Raw genomic sequence first — 24,543 nt, forward strand, 5'->3', positions numbered from 1 at the left:
AGTGCTTTTTTCTGAAAAATTGAAACATTAACAAAGTGTTGATGGCGCTTCTTAGATTTGCTCTTCTCTGAACTACGATCTTCAAAGGAAAGCTATATCTTCTTAAGCTATTTGGGGCCGTATGTTTTTAGCTTACTTTTCATCCATGTTTCTTATTATTTTTTTTTTCTATTTTAGCACCCCCTGCTGCCCATAAAATGTTTTGTAATAGAAATTAAAATCTCCAGTATTTCATAATTATTCAATATGTATTATATGGTTGTAGAACTGCAACATACCTGGTAGCCTACAAACAGTCAGATTGATCGGTACTAGTATGATATATCCCCTACCGCTCAAGAACTGAAGCTAGGTTAATTCTAATAAAATATACCTAAATATGATAAAAATGTAATACTTTAGAAACAAATTTGGGCTGCATATTTGCACATTAGGGGGGTGAAGGTAAAGTACAGCGGCTCTACTTGCAAAATGTGTTAGCTACAATTTCTCATATTATGAAGTAAGAATTTTTTTCTGACTTTATACTGTCCAATTACTTTACCCACACCTACCCACCCCCATATCTGCAAATATATAGCCTAAAATATATTATTTCCCATCTATTTTGTCGCTTCTCTTCGCTTCTGTCTTTTCTCACGCTAAGTTGAAAGAAACTAGTGGAAAAATTGGTTTACAGCGCGACAATGCATGGACAACTTGAGCGGCAGGGGGCATATCATACTAGAACCGATTGATCTTTCACAGTCCTTAGTATCCTAAGGTTTACTGTTTTAAGGTTTAAGTTTTTTACTGTTTTAAGAAGTAGAGTTAAGAGAAAGAGTCAAACTTTAGCGTAAAGAGCGGGGCGCTGAGGAGGAAAAGCCCCTTTGAATACGGAGTAATTTCTGTTCGTTTTAAGTTTTAATGTTGCTCCTTACTTTCATTTAAAAAACTTGTTTTTTTATTTAATAACAGATAAGTACCATGGTTTGTTTTATTAATCTAATTTATTTGGCTTTTAAATAACTCAAAGGGTTATTTATTTAAGGTAGTAAAACCAAATCAAATTAAAAAAATACAATGGAAAAAATCCCCCTCTTTCATCGAGGGGTTTTCCACTTTCAAAAATTGTTTAAACCATGTGGAAGTGTGCTGTGGTCCGAAGAGGCCTTGCGTTATGGATGTGTACCAAGTGCTATGGAATAAGCTGTCTATGAAATAAGTGGCATCCAGAGACCCACACTAGGTGGTAGAGAGCAGGTGACTCATCGGCCGGTACATGACAACTTTGAAAGACGTCCGCATTTTCAAAGATTCGTCAGATTTTGAATTTTGGGTTTGACTTTGGAAACAGTGAATGTCAATCACACTTATTCAAACGTCCTATAAATGGATTCCTAAGAAGCCAATAGAACCAAAACTGTAAAACCAAATGACCAATAAAACCAAAATGACGGAAAATTGTTTATTTTGTTTTTATTTTAATATCCTTCCGACCGAAAAAATGTTGGAAATACCTTGCTGTTTTGTTTCACCTTGAATGTGAGGGGGGTCTTCTTTACATTTGGAGTAGATTTCATCGAATAATCTGCCAAATAAATGATTTGGTCTTCAATTGCGTATTTTTTTATATTAATCCTTATACCTTCCACAGGGCTGAAGAATTTCTGCCCTAACAGTGTTCACAAGTACCCCTCCTCTCACGCCCTACCAAAATAAAAAATTGCAGCTTTTTTTTTTTTTTTTACTTCAGGATAATCAGAATTCTGCTTAGCTCCGCCAAAGTCGTATACAAGGAATGTATTTCACGAATTCAGACCCTCGAACCATAATTTTTTTTCTCCTTTTGCTACGGTCCACCATTAATTTCGACTTGACATTTCTATTGTACATGTTACTATTTGGGCTTGTTTTAACTAGTCGACCACGATACTTTCAAAAATAAAAGAAATCACTCACCATGTCAAAATTAACATTAGAATGTGGAAGGGCATGTAATTTTCATGTTTTTGTGCTCTCTTTAGTTCTGTAATATTGATTAACGGCGTGGATTTTTGGGTGTTGTTTGATGAATGGTTACTTGATATGCTGCAAAAACACGGACTATCTCGTAATAGAACCTTGTGATTATAGCAGAGAAGAATACTTACTCTTTTTTCGCCCCCTTTTCTCAATTATCATCCGATATTGACAAGTAACAGATGATATTTTATTCTTTACTTGGTTTTCTTATTATGAGTTAGTGTATTTCTAGATTATAGTTTTGTACTTTTTTTGTTTCATTTAGTACATATTGCGCATTCTGGAATACCGTACTCGCTACTCATCCAATCGGATAAGAAAGTACTATTCATAACTACAGCTAAACTCGAATTGAGGGGTTTGTAGGGGATTCCCTATTGACAAAAGTGACTGGGAATGATCTTGAAAGTTTTCCCATCCCTTTTAATGAAGGGTTGATTAAATTGATTACTACTACTACAACAATCGATAATATTCAAGACTTATTTCGCTATTTTGATTGACTTAGGTTCCAGAAACATTCCTTCTAGAATAATTCTTTTCCGACGCACGCTCCCATGACGACTTCTCCCCAAAGAATTTATAGAAAAAAGCAGTTGCGATGAAAACTCTGCCTTTTGTTAATCCTCCTTCCCCCTAAACATCATATTAGGCTACTCTCCCTGATTTTTATTTTGCTTAAGTTTACTTAAGCAAGTTAACTTGCTTAAGTTTACTCTTTACTCTTAAGTTTGCTTAAGTTTATGCTTACCCTTAAGTTTACTCGTTCTGATTTTAATTTTGCCGTTTTGACCAATTTGGGCTCCAGAAACAGTGTCAAATAATTTTCTGCTGATGCTCCTACGAATTGAAAAAACAACAACGAAAAACAAGAACTTATTTTGGTAAAGACTTCCGCTAAGCCATAGCCTACTTTCCTTAGCCCCCCCTCTTTTTTAAGCCCGAGGACGGCTTAGTGGAAGTCTTCACCGAAAATTGCTCTTTGTTTGTGTTTTGTTTTTTACTAGCTAAAAATCACCCTCGCTTGGTCTCTTGCTTAATTTTTTTTCGTCTTCTTCGCGTTTATGCCGAATTTATCAACACATCGAAAGGTGTGCGTTTCGATTTTTCATATTTAAGACATACCGACCCATCATTGAATTCGAACTGTTCACAAATTTATCCAAAAATTTATGTTTACATGAAAATCCATTGCACAAACTTGAGAAAAAGAACTTTAACTAGAGAATTTAGTAAATTTATCAAGATGTAGTTCTTGTGTGGACAGAAAAATGCACTCCTGAGTTTTTAGTTTTTTTTCTTCCTGTTGACCATGGATCTGTTTTATGTGTGTGTGTTTTTTTTTTCCTATATGCTGAGGAAAAATTTAAGAAGCTAATCATTGAATAAGAGCTAACAATTAACATGGACTTTAGTGTGATTAAATATAAAAAAACAAGTTTTTTTTTTAACTGAAAGTAAGGAGCGACATTAAAACTTAAAACGAGCAGAAATTACCCCGTATATGAAAGGGGCTGTTCCCTCTTCACCGCCCCGCTTTTTACGCTAAAGTTTGACTCTTTCTCTCAACTCTACTTTTTAAAACAGTAAAAACTTTAGCGTAAAGAGCAGGGTGTTGAAGGGGTAGATAGGAGCTTGGAACTTATACAGTAGGGTTCTCTGATACGCTGAATCTGATGGTGTGATTTTCGTTAAGATTCTATGACTTTAGGGGGTGTTTCCCCCTATTTTCTAAAATTGGGCAAATTTTCTCAGGCTCGTAACTTTTGATGGGTAGGGTTAAACTTGATGAAACTTATATATTTAAAATTAGCATTAAAATACGATTTTTTTGACGTAACTATTGGTATCAAAATTCCGTTTTTTAGAGTTTTGGTTGCTATTGAGCCGGGTCGCTCCTTACTACAGTTCGTTACCACGAACTGCTTGATGTGACTTTTAGGGAAGGTGGTGAGAATAGTTTTTATTTTGGGCTAAGTGGACTAAGTGATAATAGTTTAACTATTATCAGGCATCTGCCAGTTGTCAGGAACTATTTATAGCACCAACGACAAACTCATTTGAACCGACGCCCCTTAGTATATTTGATCATTTGCGTATTATAGCAATTATGAAGGATAGATCAATGATCCTGTGATTCATGTTCGTTGTCAGAAAAATCTGTCTCTGTCAGTTTAATATTGAAACGAATAATAATATAGTGAATGAATAGAATAATATATTATAATGAAAAGAGAAATCATCAATAGCACAAAAAATAATAATAAAGTAAACTTAATGATAAATGATATATATATATATATATATATATATATATATATATATATATATATATATATATATATATATATATATATATATATATATATATATATATATATATATATATATACTAGCTGTTGGGGTGGCGCTTCGCGCCACCCCAACACCTAGTTGGTGGGGGCGCTTCGCGCCCCCCCAAGCCCCGCCGCGCGCGTAAGTTGTTACGCGCCATATTAGTTACGCGCCATTGTAGTTGTGTATATATATATATATATATATATATATATATATGTTTAACTACGTAAAACTTGCGAATATACAACATTCTTCGATGTCCCATTGGCTCTGCATATAAATAGATTTTCAGGTTTACCGACTCTTGAACATGCAACATATAATGGTCCATGGGAAAACAATCCGTATTCAGATCTATACCTCATGATTCTAATGATTGCCCTTGAGCTTTGTTGATGGTGATTGCTAATCGACCATTCCCTGAGTCGCCATCGTCATTTATATATCCCCCTGTGCACCCCGGCGTCCCCTTTGCAGTTATGTCCCTGTGTCCCGGTCGTCATTTATATTCCCTGTGTCCCGGTCGTCATTTTTATCCCGGTGTCCCGGTCTGTATATACATTCGTTTTTTAGTTTTGTTTTTCTCCTTTATTTTTTTCCTTTTTTCTTTTTTTTCTTTTTTAGTTTATTTAGATTTTTAGATTTTTTAGTTTTTTTATTAGTTTTTAGTTTTTTTGTAATTTTTACCATTTTTTTAGTTTTTTTAGTTTTTTTTTTACTTATGTCCTGGTCGTCATTTATACTCCCTGTGTCCCGGTCGTCATTTGTGTCTCGGTGCTTTGTTGATTGCTAATTTATATTATATTTATATTTTTTATATTTATTAATATTTTTTTAGTTTTCTTTTTCTCTTATTTTTCAGCTTTTTCCTTTTTTTTAGTTTTTTCTTTTTTAGTTTTTAGTTTTTTTTAGTTTTTTACCTTTTTTTAGTTTTTTTAGTTTTTTTAGTTTTTTAGCTTTTTTAGTTTTTTTATTAGTTTTTAGTTTTTTTTTAGTTTTTGCCTTTTTTAGTTTTTTCAGTTTTTTTTAGTTTTTTGTTTTTTACCTTTTTTTAGTTTTTTTTAGTTTTTTAGCTTTTTTAGTTTTTTTCTTTTTAGTTTTTTTTGTAGTTTTTACCTTTTTTAGTTTTTTTTCTTCTTTTGTATTAGTGTGAAATAATTCAGACGTCATATGCGGACAAACACGACGTCACTCGACAGACAGACAGACAGACATAACCCAGAAAACAACTTATTTTTATATATATTTATTCATATTTTTTTAGTTTTCTTTTTCTCTTTTATTTTTCAGTTTTTTCCTTTTTTTTAGTTTTTTTCTTTTTTAGTTTTTAGTTTTTTTTAGTTTTTTACCTTTTTTTAGTTTTTTTTTAGTTTTTTTAGTTTTTTAGCTTTTTTAGTTTTTTTATTAGTTTTTATTTTTTTTCTAGTTTTTGCCTTTTTTTATTTTTTTCAGTTTTTTTTTAGTTATTAGATTTTTACCTTTTTTTAGTTTTTTTTAGTTTTTTAGCTTTTTAGTTTTTTTTTCTTTTTAGTTTTTTTTTGTAGTTTTTACCTTTTTTAGTTTTTTTCTTCTTTTGTATTAGTGTGAAATAATTCAGACGTCATATGCGGACAAACATGACGTCACCTGATCCATCCACAGATCCACACACAGACAACTTACCTATAATACCTAGATCAACTCCTGCAGACGAAATGAATGCTTGCCTGAAAAATTCTAATTTATGGGCACACGTAAAAACATTTTTATTAATATTTTTTTAGTTTTCTTTTTCTCTTATTTTTCAGTTTTTTCCTTTTTTTTAGTTTTTTCTTTTTTAGTTTTTAGTTTTTTTAGTTTTTTACCTTTTTTTAGTTTTTTTAGTTTTTTTAGTTTTTTAGCTTTTTTAGTTTTTTTATTAGTTTTTAGTTTTTTTTTTAGTTTTTGCCTTTTTTTAGTTTTTTCAGTTTTTTTTAGTTTTTTGTTTTTTACCTTTTTTTAGTTTTTTTTAGTTTTTTAGCTTTTTTAGTTTTTTTCTTTTTAGTTTTTTTTGTAGTTTTTACCTTTTTTAGTTTTTTTTCTTCTTTTGTATTAGTGTGAAATAATTCAGACGTCATATGCGGACAAACACGACGTCACTCGACAGACAGACAGACAGACATAACCCAGAAAACAACTTATTTTTATATATATTTATTCATATTTTTTTAGTTTTCTTTTTTTCTTTTATTTTTCAGTTTTTTCCTTTTTTTTAGTTTTTTTCTTTTTTAGTTTTTAGTTTTTTTTAGTTTTTTACCTTTTTTTAGTTTTTTTTAGTTTTTTTAGTTTTTTAGCTTTTTTAGTTTTTTTATTAGTTTTTATTTTTTTTCTAGTTTTTGCCTTTTTTTATTTTTTTTCAGTTTTTTTTAGTTATTAGATTTTTACCTTTTTTTAGTTTTTTTTAGTTTTTTAGCTTTTTAGTTTTTTTTTCTTTTTAGTTTTTTTGTAGTTTTTACCTTTTTTAGTTTTATTCTTCTTTTGTATTAGTGTGAAATAATTCAGACGTCATATGCGGACAAACATGACGTCACCTGATCCATCCACAGATCCACACACAGACAACTTATTTTTATATATATAGAAGTGAAATAATTCAGACGTCATATGCGGACAAACACGACGTCACTCGACAGACAGACAGACAGACATAACCCAGAAAACAACTTATTTTTATATATATTTATTCATATTTTTTTAGTTTTCTTTTTCTCTTTTATTTTTCAGTTTTTTCCTTTTTTTTAGTTTTTTTCTTTTTTAGTTTTTAGTTTTTTTTTTTAGTTTTTTACCTTTTTTTAGTTTTTTTTAGTTTTTTTTAGTTTTTTAGCTGTTTTAGTTTTTTTATTAGTTTTTATTTTTTTTCTAGTTTTTGCCTTTTTTTATTTTTTTCAGTTTTTTTTAGTTATTAGATTTTTACCTTTTTTCAGTTTTTTTCAGTTTTTTAGCTTTTTAGTTTTTTCTTCTTTTTAGTTTTTTTTGTAGTTTTTACCTTTTTTAGTTTTTTTCTTCTTTTGTATTAGTGTGAAATAATTCAGACGTCATATGCGGACAAACATGACGTCACCTGATGCATCCACAGATCCACACACAGACAACTTATTTTTATATATATATATATATATATATATATATATATATATATATATATATATATATATATATATATATATATATATATATATATATATATATATATATATATATATATATATATATATATATATATATATATATATATAAATCAAATAAACGAATAATAAATAATATTTATACAATTAATGTATGTATTAGTAAGATTTGTTGCAAATAAAATATAATATAATAAATTGGTAGTAAAGATTAATGAAGCAAAACCGTTGTTGGTTTGGTCGGAATTCTGTGATCTAGGACTTTACTGATAAGAAAGAAATCAAAGAACTCTCCTCCATACCGTCGGGTAGAGGGTGGCTATAAAACATGAAAACATATATAACTTTTCTTTTACTCGTGATATAGCACATAGCCTAGTTAAATAGAATAAAAAGGATCATATAATAGTAGAATCCAGTATTTACTGAGGTACTGTCTTTCAAATGTAAAATTCTACAGAAATAGACTGGTTTTCAAAAACAAGAGAACGACATACCAAACTTCATTTAATCCATTTTTCTGAAATATTTGAATCGGTGTGTCTGTGTGCTGTAGAAGTAATTGAACATTTTCAGGTTTATATTAAAGTAATGTCAGAAGAAATGAAGAAATAAACTTTTTGTATGTAATAAACTTAAAAAAAGAATTTTTTTAATATATTTTTCACGTATATCAAAAAGTGTTTATATCTGTATTTTTTCCAAATTTTATGTCACATTTTCCATTAGAACTCATTTAATAATTTTGTTTGAAGCTGGAAGTCTTTTCATATTTTCCAAAATTACTGAAAAGGACATTTTTCAACGATCAGAAGCAACTGAATTTCCCACCCTCTCATTCACCAAACAAAGTTTTATCGATGGGTTTAAAGTGTTTTGTTAAATTGTATGATTCATAGATATTTAAAAATTTCTTCGTTTTAAAAAATGTTCCACCCTTTTCTTGGTCAGACAAGCTGTTGGAAATAAGAGCTTTGGGCATTAAAATTATGTTTGGTGTATCTTAAACACCTCCAAAAAAGTTTGCACATACAATTGCTCCTTAGTAAAAAAAAACAACCTAAATACATTTTCAGTTGTTTTATTTCTCTTTTAAATTTTTGTATAGCATGCCGCTTTTCGAGTTGCTGCTAAATTCACCCCTGCTTCGGGGACCAATTGGCAAGAGAGCAGTAGGGAAAAGGGCATTTACCTTCCTAGATCCCCTCTTTCTAGATTTTGAAGTTCGTCTTTTCGGTATTTTGTATTAAATAACCAGATAAAGTACACCCCCCCCCCTGGATTGTGAAACATATTTTTTTTATTTCTTGATTTATAACAAATTTATAAATTACCCACTCACCACCCCCTCTCCTGCTTTATCATGGATTGACACTCCTGTCCCTGCTAATGGATGTACTAGGTAAATGTACCTGCTCCTAGAACTTGAAAAAGGACTGGTCAGAAAAAAGAAAAAGACACTAGACGTTGATCATTTGACTGATTAAAAATTTGTCGATTAAAAACTTCGAGAAGATACGACAAATACGGCTTGACATTTTCTTGCAGCCCATGAAGAGCAAGGATCTTGGGACACAACAATAGCAAAGGGACTCACCACCTCACCATGGAGGGATAATACATGTATTAAGTAGTGAGGTCAATACATGGCAATTAGGGGAAAGGGGCAAAAATATTTTTTTTTAATTCAAGGGGGTCAAGTTTGCTGCTCTTTTTAGATTGGTTCAATGAGAGTAACAAAAAAGAACATTGTCAAAGAATATACCAAAAAATGGGTATTTTTCAAAATTTAGGACGGCTGAAAATATTGGGGAGCCAATGCCCTCCCCCTGATCCTTCCAATAGATGACACTGGTGTCAAATACTAAGTACAACTAGGGAACAAACTGACTTCCATTCAGTTTGCATTACTTGTTTTTTTGTATGATTACCCATCAAATTTTGGCCTCTCAATTCAGAATACGTGTCTGTTTTTGTTCCCATTGTGGCTAACTATAGTGGCTAAATTAATTATGACTCGAATTGACGGATATTACGAATTTTATCCAATATTACGAATTTTATCCAATATTACGAATAAATCGAATTATTCAGAAATAATCAGACCAACACACGTAGGTTTTCCAAAGAGGGTATTGCCACTTTGGAATATACTTTTAATTTGCATCATTCACCTTTGTAGACCTGTTTCAGTACTAGTAGAACTCTAAAACGAAGACCCGCACTTAAATATAATACGCCTCCTTTTCCCCACATTTGTCCTTTTCATTTATTAAACAAAAAAAATAAGTTTTTTTAAATGAAAGTAAGGAGCGACATTAAAACTTAAAACGAACAGAAATTACTCCGTATATGAAAGGGGCTTTTCGTCCTCAACGCCTCGGTCTTTACGCTAAAGTTTGACTCTTTCTCTTAACTCGACTTCTTAAAAATTTAAAAAAACTTATTATTTTTAAACTTATTATTATTATTTAAAAATTTAAAAATTTTGAATGAGCCCTTTCGTGACATTCTAGGACCACTGAGTCATACGATCACCCCTGGAAAAAAAAAACAAACAAAAAAACAAATAAACACGCATCCGTGATTTGTCTTCTGGCAAAAAATGCGAAATTCCACATTTTTGTCGATAAGGGCTTGAAACTTCTACAATAAGGTTCTCTGATACGCTGAATCTGATGGTGTGATTTTCGTTAAGGTCGTATGACTTTTAGGGGGTATTTCCCCCTATTTTCTAAAATGAGGCAAATTTTCTCAGGCTCGTAACTTTTGACGGGTAAGACTAATCTTGATGAAATTTATATATTTAAAATCAGCATTAAAATGTGATTCTTTTGATGTAACTATTGGCATCAAAATTTCATTTTTTAGAGTTTCGGTTACAATTGAGCCGGGTAACTCCTTACCGTTACCACGAACTGTTTGATTATATCCGATTTTCGAGGTTTTAAAGACAGGCGAGCAGAAACTTGAAGTAATTCCTTTGACTCGGTTTGATTGTTCAGCAGAGGGCGTCGAATTTCAATTGATTCAACCTTCTTTTTTTAGAGTTTTGGTTACTATTGAGTCGGGTCGCTCCTTACTACAGTTCGTTACCACGAACTGTTTGATCGTCATTTCATCATGTCATCCATAGCAGCTTAGGATACAAGGCCGTATCCAGGTTTTTTGTTCAGCGAGGTTAGGGTTAAATGGACGAAATAAATAAGAGTGTCAAATATGGACATGGCCTTTTATTAGAAGTAAAACAAAAATATAAAACAAAGGCTGTAAATATTTCAAGGACACAGTCGGTCATCATAATCAGTGAAGTTACCAACGTATCAAAATTGAAACAAACTATATTTATGCTAAACAAAATAATCACTTCAGGGTAAAAGCAGGTTACCAGTTCATTGACTTTTCTTCAAAATTGTAGGTCAAAGCAAGTTACCCGTCAAAGTATATTTAGAGCCTTTGTTTTATATTTTGTTTTGTTGTCTAATAAAAGGACCTGCCCTATTTGGAACTCTTATTTATTTCGTCATAGAAAATGCTGTGTTGTCTTCGAAAAAGAATACCAACGAGGGATAATTTTTTTGGTTCGAATGAGAGGTACAAAAAATACTACAAAAAACACGTCAAAACTTGTTTATATGCATATTTGTAACGTTTGTACGAATTGGTCACTTTTTTAGGGGGAGGGGGCAAAATAATAACTCCCTCCTGTGTAGTGCCTTGATAGGATCACTTTATGTTTGATTGGTTGGGGGGGTACAATGAATTTTTTCGGGGGGGGGAGGTAAAAAGAACTTTACAAAACGTGTTAAAAATTTGTTTATGTTCATTTTTTTTCAAGTCGGACAAACATTTTTGGGAGTGGGATTAAACCTACTGACTCCGCTCTCCCTCCCTGGATGCGGCCTTGGAATTCGTAGTAATTTCTTTTCGCTTTAAATTAGAATTATTATACGGCTTCATTTCTGCTTGGTTTTGATCTCCCGAAAATTCCTATTCGTTAAAAAACCATCCTACGTTTGAACAACACAAGAAATCTTGCTTTTATTTTCTCCATTGCTTTTCTATTTTCTCTTATAAAGTTTTTATATTTGTGCTTTTGTGCTGTGAATATTTCACAGTTGTGCTTTTTTATTGTCTCAACAATTTTACACCATAACAATAACATTTACAGTGTAACAATAATACCGTAATAAGAACAAACAATTTGATGCATGTTGAAATAACAATGGACAAGACTACAAAAAAGCATTGGCTCAATGTTGAACCATCAGAATTACTACAAATATTTGGAAGAAAAAACTATGACAATGATTTCTTATGGTAAATAAGCAAGATTTTGTTGGAAATTGCGTTTTTTTAAGGAAAACTCGCTATTTTTCAAACTTCCTCTTTCTTTTATGATTCCTTCTTTTAGATTCAGCGCCGAAAATTTTATTTCTGCCCTAGAAAAAAAAATTGTTTTTGTAGATAAGGTTCCGTTTTCAATTCTTTTGTTGCCATTTGTAGACTTCTGTTGCGTCCATACAGAAGTATGGACGCTATTTTGAGACTTCCGTGGTACATACAGAAGTATGTACCACTTCTGAGACTTTTGTTGCCTTCTGTTGCCATTTCAAACTTGTAGTGTGCGCTGTAAAAACTAAACAATGGTACTTGTGCATTATTTGGTACATACTCGAGAATGTGGATCAAACACTCTCTGACAGAACAAATGGGAAATATATAATTTGGGCTATATATTTGCACATCATGGGGTGGGGGCAAAGTATTTGGACAGTGTGAAGCTAAAAAACAATTCTTACTTCATAATATGCAGAATAATTGAAGCGAACACATATTTCATGCAAACCAACTATACTTTACCCCCCCCTCCCCCAGTTTGCAAATATATTGCCCAAATTTGTCTCTAAGGTATTATATTTTTATCATATTTTGGTATATTTCATAAGGATTAACCAAACTTCATTTCTCGAGTGTGTACGAATAATGCACAAGTACCGTTACGGCATTCCCCTTAAGCGTGTTTTCGCGTCAAAATGATTATGCACAATAAAATTATATATAATTTAAATGAAATTTAATCAATATTTATTAAAACTAGCGCATAATTAAATTATAATTTAATTGGCTAACTATAATTTAAACATCTAAATGGTCATCGGAGGACCGTCTTCTTGCGAGAATTTTGAAAATTTAACAGATGAAAAACTAAAATTTCAGCTAAGATTTGAAAAGACGATATATGTTGGCGACAACCATTTCTTCCCAAACATTTGGACTTGTTCAGTCCGGTCAGAGTAAGAAGTTTACATCGGATTTCTGTTCAATTAATTTCTGTTCATTTTAAGCTAGAATTATTATGTGACATAATTTCTGCTAAGTGTAGGTCTCCTTAAAATTCCTGTTCACCTGAAAAATATCCTAAGCCCCTCACTCAATTTTGATACGTGTGCACCTATATATAGCTATCAAGAAATTTCGGTTTTATTTTCCTCCAAGCTCTTTCTGGTGAATATTTCACAGCTGTACTTTTTGTGGTATAAGAAATTTTATACCGTAACAATAACATTTTGTACTGTAACAATAACAATCATTTCATACCTGCAACAATAATAGGAGCCCTTTTCTCAACCATTACTCTTTGCGCTAAAGCCTTAAAGTTTTTTTGAAATACTTCACATCCAAATCCAACGGCCCTTGTGTTTCAGCAGTCGTTCTTAAGGCCTAGCGGAAGTCCAAGCATTTTACTCCCTAGTCAAATCTTTTTCAGAGGCGGCAACTCGGTCAAAGACTAAGTTATCAGTTTTCTTCGTCGCTTCAACTAAGACAAACATGAGAAGGTTGAACTTAAGGGGTTTCTCATTCAAAATTAAGATTAGGCGCAGGTTATCCTTAGCAATTCTTCTTGTAATTATTTACACAATATAATTTTTTATATATATTTATTAATCGGCAGTTTAATGTCGTGGCGTGGCGTACCTGCATCGTAGTTTGTTTCACGAAAGAACCTAACTTCACTTATTGAGTATGTTCTGAATAATACACAAGTACCGTTAAACTTATAAAAGAAAGACTCCCTTGTTATTCAAGGACCTTCTTCTTACGCGGATTTCGATATTAAAAATTAAACACGCGTCTGAAAATTTCAGCTAAGACTTGAAACAGTGTTTGACACAAAGACATATATCCTCCCCAATAATTTTTCCAAACGTTTGGACCTGTAGCTACTGCGTTTAATCAATTTCCTCTGTCCAAATCTGTCTAATCTGTTATCCCTGTTCGGTCTGGTCAAAGTGAGAAATGTGGGGGAAAATTGTTCCTTATTTTCAATTTTAATGTGTCCAATTCTCAAATTTGTGCTGTTTAGCAACTACTGGAATTATTCTTTAATCACATAAACAATTTTAGATGGTGACTTGGCTGCATCATTTCCACTTAATCATGCTGCGGCCCGTCACAAGATGGCGGTGCGACCTAAGCGTGCTCATGTGACATCACGTGCTCGGCATTTGCAACATCTATCTTCAGTTGAAGAAATAAAAACCAACTCTGAAGACAAACAAAATGAGGAAAGAAAGTCTAGACCACAGGGCCTCCCTCCCAGAGGTCAGTAATTTTTCTCTTTCTCTTAGATTATATTCTGGCATATTCTTTTTTTGGTCCATCAAATCGGAAAAATTTTACAGAAAAAGAAAATAATTTTACTTATTTCTACAATTCTATTTTGTAAATCCATTAAACTCATGTTTGTTATGTGTTTGTCTTTTTTCCTCTTTTTTTGTCTTTGAATATTTTCATTTGGTTTTATTTTCTTTTTTCTCTTACTTTTCTTTCGTTTTTCCTTCATCTTAAATTAGTCGATTTTTATTGCCACTACAATTTTGCTGCTTGTTCTTATACTATCACTTCTTCCTATTCTTTCGGCTTTTTTGACGCATTTTAGGCTCTAATTTCGTTGTTATGTTATTTCTAACGTTTATCTTATGTTATCTCTAACTTGTATATTCATTTGAATTTATTTCTTCTTTTCTTTTCCTTGACTAAAAAAAATATGGGATTGGACTACACAATCCCTACCGGCGGTGCTTTTACTTTTACTTTCTCAACTTTTTCTTTATTCAACTCAAAAAATACACAAACAATATTATGCCCCAACAGAGAGCAGAGCTCGTAAGGCTGGGACAGTGCAAAAACATAAGAAAAAACATCAACATCTCATCGTAATAATGATTTCAAAGTGTAATACGGTAGAAGACACATAAAATAGAAAAAAAAACTCATGAAAGATAAGTAAATATATAAATATCGGGCAGGTGGGGCGTGGGAGGCCGTCCCAGACACAGGGACACAAAAACAAACACACAAATAAGCAGATCAAATAATTTAAATTTAAAATTTAAATTTAAATTTCCATCATCAATGGTGAATAATCAAAATTTTAGCAAACAATCTTTAATATTTGCTTTTTTAAATTTAGCTGAGATTTTTGCTGAGATTTTTGGGATGGATCAAACAGAATTTTATCGTTCAGCTTATGATTGTTAGCAATGAAGGGTATTTGGTAATTGGTATCTAATCGAAAACTTTGACCTTTCAAAGCTTACAAAAGGAATTTGATACATCCTAGACCTCCGACAATCCGAACGAGGAAGTAAGATTAACAGAGATTTGTCATAGAAATTTTTTAGAATTTTGGATTTGAAAATGCCATATGGAAGTATTTAATATTCGTATATCATTTAAATCTAACAAATTTAAGAAGAGGAATAATGTTTTAGTTTCCGAAACATTTTCAAGTTTTGAAGGTCGATGTAAGAAATTTCCAAGTATTTTTATTGCCCTATTTTGTAGTACCTGTAAGGGTTTTATATGCTTCCAAAATGTATTAAGATATACAACTGAGCAATAATTCAAATAAGAAGTAATTAGAGAGTGGTAAATTATTTTTAAAATGGTAAAAGGAAAAATATTCTTCACACGGTACATCGACCCAATATTTTGAGCAAGTTTTAATCTTAAATACTCAATATGATTATGAAATGACAAAAGGGGATCAAGAAAAACTCCTAAATAACGATAAGATTGGACCCTACAAATTTTTTGATCACCAACCTGTAGCTCCTCACAAGAAATCTCTCGAGTGTAACGTTTTGAACGACCAAAAACCATAAAATTAGTTTTCTTAAAATTCGGTACTAGTTTATTAAAAACAAACCATCGATTAACTGAGGTAACACTTATAGTCAGATTTTCGATCAATGTCAATGAATCCCTAGCTTTAACTGTTATAGCTGTATCATCTGCAAATAGAACTGCATGGCTAATATTCTCATGCAAACCTCGGGGAAGATCATTAATATAGATCAAAAATAAAAGTGGACCTAATACTGAGCCTTGGGGGACACCAATATCAGTAAGACTTTTTAAATTAGTCATTTTTCCACCGACATTTACTGTGATTTTGCGTCCGCATAGGTATGATTTAATAATTTGCAATCCTTTCCCTCTTATGCCGGAATTTATCATTTTGTCAAGAAGAAGTGCTGATTTCTATTTCATGGCCCTTCAGCCAGGAAGTGAAATGGGGGGGGGATGGAGGTTAATCATCCTTTGCTTTCCCACAACCTTCCTGGTTACTATTCAGGCAATACGAATAATATCCATGTGACACTCTTGATAGTGTCACATCTTGTGTGAACATCTTTACCTTTCCTTTTGTTACTCCGCTAGTGACATTGTCTTTTTAATGGAAAATAAAGTTCATTAATCCATTCAATGTATAGAACACAAGGGGGCCCCTAATTTCTGTCGCCTTGTGGACATCTCAGAACACCACTTATGTTGTACAGGTCTCCCACGAATGGAACAGTTTCTACCAAGCTCGGTACACCCCACCTGGTGTAGGCTACGTGATTTTTCTATGTAGAACTAAACAGAAGGTACAAAAAGTAACCCAAAAACAAAGTAGGAAGTAACCAAAAGTGGAAAACAAAGTAGAAAGTAATCAAAAAACAAAGTAGAAAGTAATCAAAATTAGAAACCAAAGTAGGAAGTACCCAACGTTGAAAGTAAATAAAGAACAAAATAGAGAGTAGAAAGTAACCAAAAGTAGAAACTAAAATAGAAAGTAACCAAAAAACTGCAGAAAGCAGAAAGTAACCAAAAGTAGAACCCAAAGTAGAAAGTAACCAAAAGTAGAAACCAGAGTTGAAAGTAACGGAAGTAGAAAGTAACCAAAAACAGAATAGAATATGACCAAAAAACAAAGTATGTATTTATGTATGTATATGTTTATTTCCCGTTATATTGCAAAAAAATACAAAACTGATGGAGTAATACGAGAAAAAACAAAAGAAAAGAAAAAAACACAATTCTAAAAACGAAGTCAAATTCAGCATTTATACACTATCGGAAAACACGTAGCAAAGTGACATTACTGCCCAGGCGTGTTATATAACGCTCATTTCGCTTTTTTACTGTACGCACTGGACTAGCTACTCCGTAACGAATTGATAGAGTTGCAGTACTGGTCCATAGAGGCAATCTAAGCAGATATTTTGCATTTTTGCAAAAACACTTCTTTATGTCGCTGACATCTGTCTGTGAGAAAAGAGAACAAAATGGGGCAAGCGCAAGCAAATGGGCAACTACAAAAGCATTATATAAAGTAGAACTCCTACTTGGTAGAACCAAACAGAAAGAAAGAAAGGTCCTACATTTCCGTGTTAAAATAGTTGCTTTAGTTCTATTAGTTTATTTTTGTGACGTTTACGTCAGTCAATCACGTTATTACTTACCGTTGGAGGTGAAATAGGTCATTTTGAAAATGTGTTAACTTTTGCCCGAGGTTAACTAATGCTGAGAGACAAATCTAGACAGATAATGAACTCCAATTTCTGGAGAGACAAAGAGAAATACTAATCCTGCAAAGAGATTTTGAGTGACATTTTTGGTTAAAAACTCGTTTTCCTTTATGGAGGATCTTTATGGAGGATCATATACTAATTAGTTTAATCTTCATTACTTTTAGAGGATTTCTCAAAGAGTGAAGTTAGAAATTTTATTAAAATTTTATTAAATTTAATCCAAAGTTTTATTTTGGGTCCCAAATTCTAGTTTTGATCAAAACGATTTTATACAGCCCAATTTTGTCATTTGTCAATAAATACATTTGTTTTTAAGGAACTAGTACTATTTTTTAATTTGAAAGATATGCAAAATCTGTACTAGGATTTTCATTTTGAGCTGGCAAAAAATTTCATTTTTGGTAAAAAGGATTTTATTTTGCACACTTAAATAAGTTCTTAATAAGTTGTTGTTTTTTTCAGGAGACCAGAGTTTTTTTTTAATTAGAAAGATATACAAAATCATCTGTCCATAGCCGATTTCTACAAGACGTTAGAATTTTTATTTTTGGAGAAGGACATAAAAATAAAATTCGATAAAAATAACATTATGATACGCATTTATGTAATATCTCAGTGTTCCTGGGCTTGGAATTGCCACGCCTACCTGTTTGCGCCACCTTTAATTATTTCTTCATTAATATATCTGCTTGAATTGTAAAATTTAAATTTAGTTTTTTCTTGCGTCACCATATCTTTTATTAATTGAATTTGCATGCTCAAGCAATAATTTGATGGTTTTGGCAAGGTGTGGCAACGTAGATGAGACACTGGACTGGCATTTGCGCATCTTAATTTAAATATATACCATAGTATACTTTAATGTGTAACTGGCATGCACACACAAATTTACCCTGCATTCTTCGGGGGGGGTATAAATGCTAAAAAGTAACGAATTAGATAAATTACTTAGCAATGTTATCAATAGGATCACCATACGTGATCACCGTAGACATAAAGCTTGCTGTGTTAATTCAAAAAAGTTGTTAGTTGGCAGCAAGTCATAGATTGTATGGCAAATAGGAGGTCTCCGGGTGTCATTCGTTTTAAAAAAAATTCTAGTTGGAACTTTTTTTTCTAATTCTCGATTTAGATTCTAACTTTTAATTTTAATTATCAATTTATTATTATTTTATTGTTTTTTATTCCAATCTGTATCGATATTTACTGTTATCGTTATGTACATCACAGCTTAGATATACGATACAGTTATGAAAATTCCTATCTTGCCCATGAGAACTTTTTGATACAGAGCTCTGAACTTGCCGCCTCCTAAATCGTACTACAACACCATAGAGGGGAACGCAATTTTGTTTTGTTGGTCCAATTGCTCCGATGTTTTAGATTCAGACTGCCAGTTTCCTGTCTCCAGCCGCTAGCATCGCTACCGCGCACTGTGTCCCAAAAATAAATCGAGTTTTCATAACTGTATTATATATCTAAGCTGTGATATATATCGACATCTGTTATATCTACTCTATTTTGTTGCCACAAGAAAATGAAACAAAGCCATTTAAAAAGACTAATCAGAATTCCACGAGAGCTCCCGGAGGTCCAAGGACCTCCGGCAATGAACGACATTGACTCATGAGGAGCAATATAATATGATCAAGGTTTGATGTGGTAAAAGGTTCCGATAGATATCGATGTGGAAAACCAATTAAATCGGTTCCTCTAACAGCTGCAAAGCAAAATATTAACAAAATGGGTTTGGATTATTCCATAAAGTATTCTTGGTATAAAAAAGGGGACGGGTATGGTTCTGAGTATAACAAAGATATCTTATAACATCTTTTGAATTACCAGATATGAAAAAATAATTATTTGTATTGTTTTTCCTGGGCTGTAGAGTCGCTTTTCTCAGGCTTTTTCCTGGGATTTTAGATTACTTGTGTGCTTGAGTGCTTAAAACACAAGAGTGTTTTAAATAAATGAGTGGACGAGGGTATAATTCTAAGGTTGACAATATTTAGAAATATTCTTTCAGAAACATCATTCAAAAATAATTCTCGTTTTTTTTTCAAGTGATGGATTTCCAATAAAAAAAAAAAAAAAAAAAAAAAAAAAAAAAAAAAAAAAAACATTTCGTCCAAAATCGTTCGAACAAATCGACGAAACTGCCGATAATCAATTCAAGATGAGATTTACCTGACGCCAAGATCCAGCTAACTCTAAGCTATTGGAACATTCATTCAAGTATTTATTAACTCCAGAGCTAGATAGGGCTCCGAGGTTCAGTTTGCGTGAACTTCTTTGAAATTTCGTCGAGGACAGTCATTGAGACTGGTTCATTATAATAATAATAATAATTTATTTTAGCCCACTGTAATACGTGTAAATTGAATTACATATAAATTAAAAATAGTGAATTTTTACTTGTAAAGTTTTTTTTTAACAGTAAAGTTACACTCGCTCAATAAAAAGAACAAAAAAACTACTCATTAAAAAAATTGGATAAGATTGTGATTTGGGCCCAACTGAAAACTAGGAACCTGACCCATATTTGCTTGTAGAATGTCAAGCGAGGGCAAAATTGCTTTAACACCCTAACAACCCACAAGGTGCCTATTTGGCACTGCAAGTGGTAAACATAATAAAAGCTTACAATATCTAAAATAATTAAAATTGATTTGTTTAGGATCATGCTTGTTATAAAGCGGATACAGCCCAACAGCGAATAAATCGCAAGGTCGCAACTACTTTACAGTTTCGTGAGTTTGCTTTTTAAAGCAACCGCGTTTTGCAGCAATTTCTCATAACCAGCTTTAAGCTTAATCTTAGAAACATAAATAAATTCAAGCCGGATGCTGCCAACGGATTTAAATATAGAAATGCCAAGCCATTCAGTGACTGGAACACCAGATATCATAAAAGCATTGGAGCAAGGGGAATAGCACGGTTAACACGGTTCAAAGTAAAGATTCACATTTTGAAATATTCAGTGGTAGCTCTATTTCATTTTGCGTAGATCCGACCAAACTGACGTTCTATTCTAGGCTACGTTTAAAACGACTAAAAATTCCCCAGAAGTGCTTCCTCTGGGGACTGAAATTAACTTCCACAAATAAAAATTGGGTACTCCAAAAATTAAGTACTCCCGAAAATTAACGTTAACATGAATGAACAATTTGCAATTTTTGTTAACATTTGTTTGTCTAAGAAATTGGAAAAACCCTTGAAAAATTCAAATATTTTGAAAGTTCTGTTTCCTACATGTGTAAGAAAAAATTGGACAGAGGTCTAAACCTTGGTGTTTTATATTTTGTGGTGACAAAGTCGGATTAATCTCTGTTTTAAGATCTGACAGGGGCGGATCCAGGATTTTTTTTTTTTTTTAGCGGAGGCGCAAAATATTTTGCTTTGATAAACTTGCGAACCAAGAAATACCAGGAATTTAAAGGGAACCTCAACGAATATACGCGATAGGTAAGTCGTGGAAATGGTCGTAAATTTAATCTAAAATCTGCTGAGGGTTAAAGTTGTAATAAATCTGTTGAAACTAAAATGATGTAAAAATACTGATACAAAAATGGTAAGTTATAGAAACCATCCCGCCATAAAAAATGAAAAGCTGTTCACCATCAACAAAAAAATATGATATTTGATATGGCAATATGATATTACCCCCAAATATACCACTACGTTAGGAGGGCGCGCGCCCCTCGCGCCCCCGCGCCCCCACCTGGATCCGCCACTGAGACTTTAGGCTTGATCCCAACTGCTGCAGGGCTTAAAATTAAATCAAGATAATGCAGTGTTTTTAAATATTAAATGACGAAGAAGAAACATGTTTTAAATCCTGCACAGTCAGATTGATCACTGTTTGGTAATACCGGACCACGAGTTTGACCTTAGCTGTTGTAGGGCGTAGAATTACATGGAGATTATAAATTAGCGGTTCCAAATAATCCTGCAAGAAAAAGAAGAAGCAAGGTGTTCATATCTCTCTGCTCTCCTCTCCAGCTGATGAACAGTTACGCCAATTAGGAAAAGGGGGCCAGGAGGCATTTGCTCCCTAGAGTTTTTGAAAATAATTTTTAGGTATTTTCATTGAAAAATGCTTTCTTTGATATTTTCATGGATAAAATTGAAAAAATAGCAAAATTGCTCCCCACCCCCCAAGATTTTGAAAGGTAAATTTTGCCCCCTACCCCCCATTATTGTGAATTTACACCAATGTGCTGTATCCCAAGGGCTCTGACTCTTGCTGTGTAAAAATTTGATGAAAATTTTCTATCTAGCACCTACCTCGAACTAGCTAGTACCAATCAGTAAGGTCGTTATTAAATATATCAATTGAAATATAATTTAATTGCTAAAGTACTAATTTAAAATCTAATCATTACCTGATGTAAACAAAATTTCATTGTAAATGGGTTGCATATGGAATTTAGCAAATCAAACAAATTATTATATTACAATCAAAAGTTTGAACTAAACCTTTAAGTACCCTTCAATCTGGAGCCTTGTGATGAGAACCTGCGGATTAAAAATGACAGGCAGGTATAAAAGGAGAAAGAAGACAAGATAAGATTTTGTTGCATTGGTTTGGAAAACGATTTATGTTTATTATTTGCTTAATTTGGATTTTCACAAATTTGGAACCCTGCAAATTGAGCTTGTGGCAAAAGTCTCTGATTTCTAATATACAGCACAGTCTGTAACCGCAGAGAAGACTGATGACGTAGAGAGCAGGCAATTTGCCATTTGTTCAATGAAGCTATACTTCAAGAGGCGATTTTAGAGAGGGGCAGAGGGAGCACTTGCCTCTGGCAAAGAAAGTTCAGGCGAGCAAACTTTCAAATAAATAATCTAATATATTTAATCATTTTGTAATTTACGAGATTTAGAATTTTCATTAAAATAAAGTAGAGGGCGCAGTTTGCAGTAAGTATAGCCTAAGCAAATTAAATCCGAAATTCTCACTCTTCATATATCACATCACCTTAAGCCAATGGCATAAAGAGTTGCCAAAAAACCTCAAAATTAGTTTCAAATTTCAACCGTGGAAGAATTACAAACATTCCTCGTATTATCCTTTTTTTAATTTTATGTCAAATGACAGGCAGGTATAAGAGTGGGACAATCGTCGTACAAACAATTAACAGGCTGGTATGAAAGATGAAAAGAGACGTGATTTTCTAGTCACCCTAAATTAATGGGCGATTTTTTTTTGTACCATTTACTAGAATCAAAATCTGTTCGAATTTTGCAAAGTTAGTACTCCTGCAACTTGTTCTAATGGTATTCACTCTTGGCTCTGCTCAAGAACTTGTAGCAGAATCACTAACCTCATATGAATTTACTCAACGATCTTATGATATAAATTTAATGGAAGAAATGGAATAATATGTTCTATATTCATACAATTTGACTACAGTAGTTGAAAAATAGTTGAGCTACGAGACTCAAATTTTAGTTATTTATTATTGCTCAAAAATTAACTTACTATTACCACCAACCTCATGGTGTCTGACGACTTAATCAGAAAGGCAGAAAACTTAAAAAGAATTGACTACAGTATAATTGACTACAGTAGTTACATATAATTAATTACAGTAGTTGCTAAATAGTTGCTATATATAATTGACTACAGTAAACATATAATTGACTACAGTAGTTGAAAAATAGTTGAGCTACGAGACTCAAATTTTAGAGGGAGTGTGAAAACGAAGAAAAACGTTTTTTAGGCATCGATAACGTGGCCAAAGAGAAATTGAAACTTAACAAGACTTACATCTTCAGAGATCTAGCAAGGCAAGATATGGATTTTAAAACTATTATTGCCACCAACCTCATGGTATCTGGCGACTTGATTAGAGAAGCAGAAAACTTGAAAAAATAATTGGGGTTTTAGATAACTAATCCATATTTTATAGAACTCAAGTTAAGATTTTCTCTGTAATCGATAGTTAAGTGGTACTTTTTAAGAATTATTTAAGTCAAAATTGACTTCGTATTCGCACTAAGTGGGCCTATGTTAGCTTGGAAAATATCTCCAGCTGAGTAGGCTAGTTAAAATTAAGCCGGTAGGCCTCCTTGGAATATGATCCTACTTTCTATAACTTCCCATACATTTTGTAGTAGGCGTACCTAAAAAAAAACAAGTATACCGCAGTTTCAAACAGGCCATAAAAAGTATCAAAATCGCCTAATATTAGATGGCACAGGTAATTTTTTTTCGAGACCTTTACCAGTTTTCACTTAATAGTTGCCCGTTCTCTTTGGTCTCGGCAGATACATTCTTGATATCGATATTATGATGATTTTTCAATAAATTTAATCAATCGAATGTCCAGTGTACAAATATATAGGTCATACATGTAGAGGTTATGTTAGATTTTTTTTTGGGGGGGGGAGAGATCAATCATGTTTTTATATATAATTTAAACAAGAAGTGCCAAGAAATTTGGAAAAAACTTGTGTTTCCTTGGGGTCTATGCCCAAAGGTCACTCTCTCCCCGCACTGGACGTGCATGATATAGGCTACAAATCTTATTTTGACAAAAAAAAAATGTTTAAAAAAATACAAGAAAAATAAACAGAAAAAAATGTTGAGAAAGTATTAAAAAAAATGGAAAAAAAATGTGATATTATATACAAATCCTACAAATTTTGACACTTGAGGGTTAGGAAACCGCCCAATACACCCACCCAGTATAGCCTACATGTCTTATATGACAAAGCACATCAAATACACAAAAAGGAACTGGAGCAATGGAACAAAATAACCCGGTATGGAGAGATATAACTTTCCGTATTACCGTATCTGAACAGTCAAGAATCATAGGGAAAGCCCCAGCAGTCATATGGCTAGATGTTGTTATGTCAATTGTGCATAAGCAATCTCTGCTTGAAATCAAATACGATTCGAGAAAATTTCTCGAAAAAATTCGAGAAAACCATAAATCAATGTTTATATTCGTTACGGTGCATAATATGATATAAATGATACATGAAACGGAGATAATAGTAATAATAGTTTAAAAGAAAATTTTAACAGTTACAGCCATTGCGAAAAAAAGAAATGACATTATAAGATAAATTTGCTATTAATGGAATAAATGATTTTAAGTAGCATTTTTTCTAATAGTTATTTGACGTGAATAAATAAGTCCTCATGGCTTATTTTAGACTGAAATGAACGGTGACTG

At 32.4% G+C, this 24,543-nt stretch overlaps 1 protein-coding gene across 5 annotated transcripts in view; it reads left to right on the top strand.

The window, feature by feature from the left end:
- Positions 1–24,543, top strand: part of LOC136043906 (uncharacterized) — a 305,479-nt gene that overhangs the window by 241,355 nt on the left and 39,581 nt on the right. For all 5 annotated transcript variants that reach the window (XM_065728944.1, XM_065728942.1, XM_065728943.1 and 2 more), the window contains one exon: positions 13,893–14,090. In XM_065728944.1, coding sequence (XP_065585016.1) covers positions 13,893–14,090 — 198 coding nt within the window. The remainder of the gene's footprint in view (positions 1–13,892; positions 14,091–24,543) is intronic.

Source organism: Artemia franciscana, chromosome 2 (genome assembly GCF_032884065.1).
Source record: "Artemia franciscana chromosome 2, ASM3288406v1, whole genome shotgun sequence".
Classification (NCBI taxonomy): domain Eukaryota; kingdom Metazoa; phylum Arthropoda; class Branchiopoda; order Anostraca; family Artemiidae; genus Artemia; species Artemia franciscana.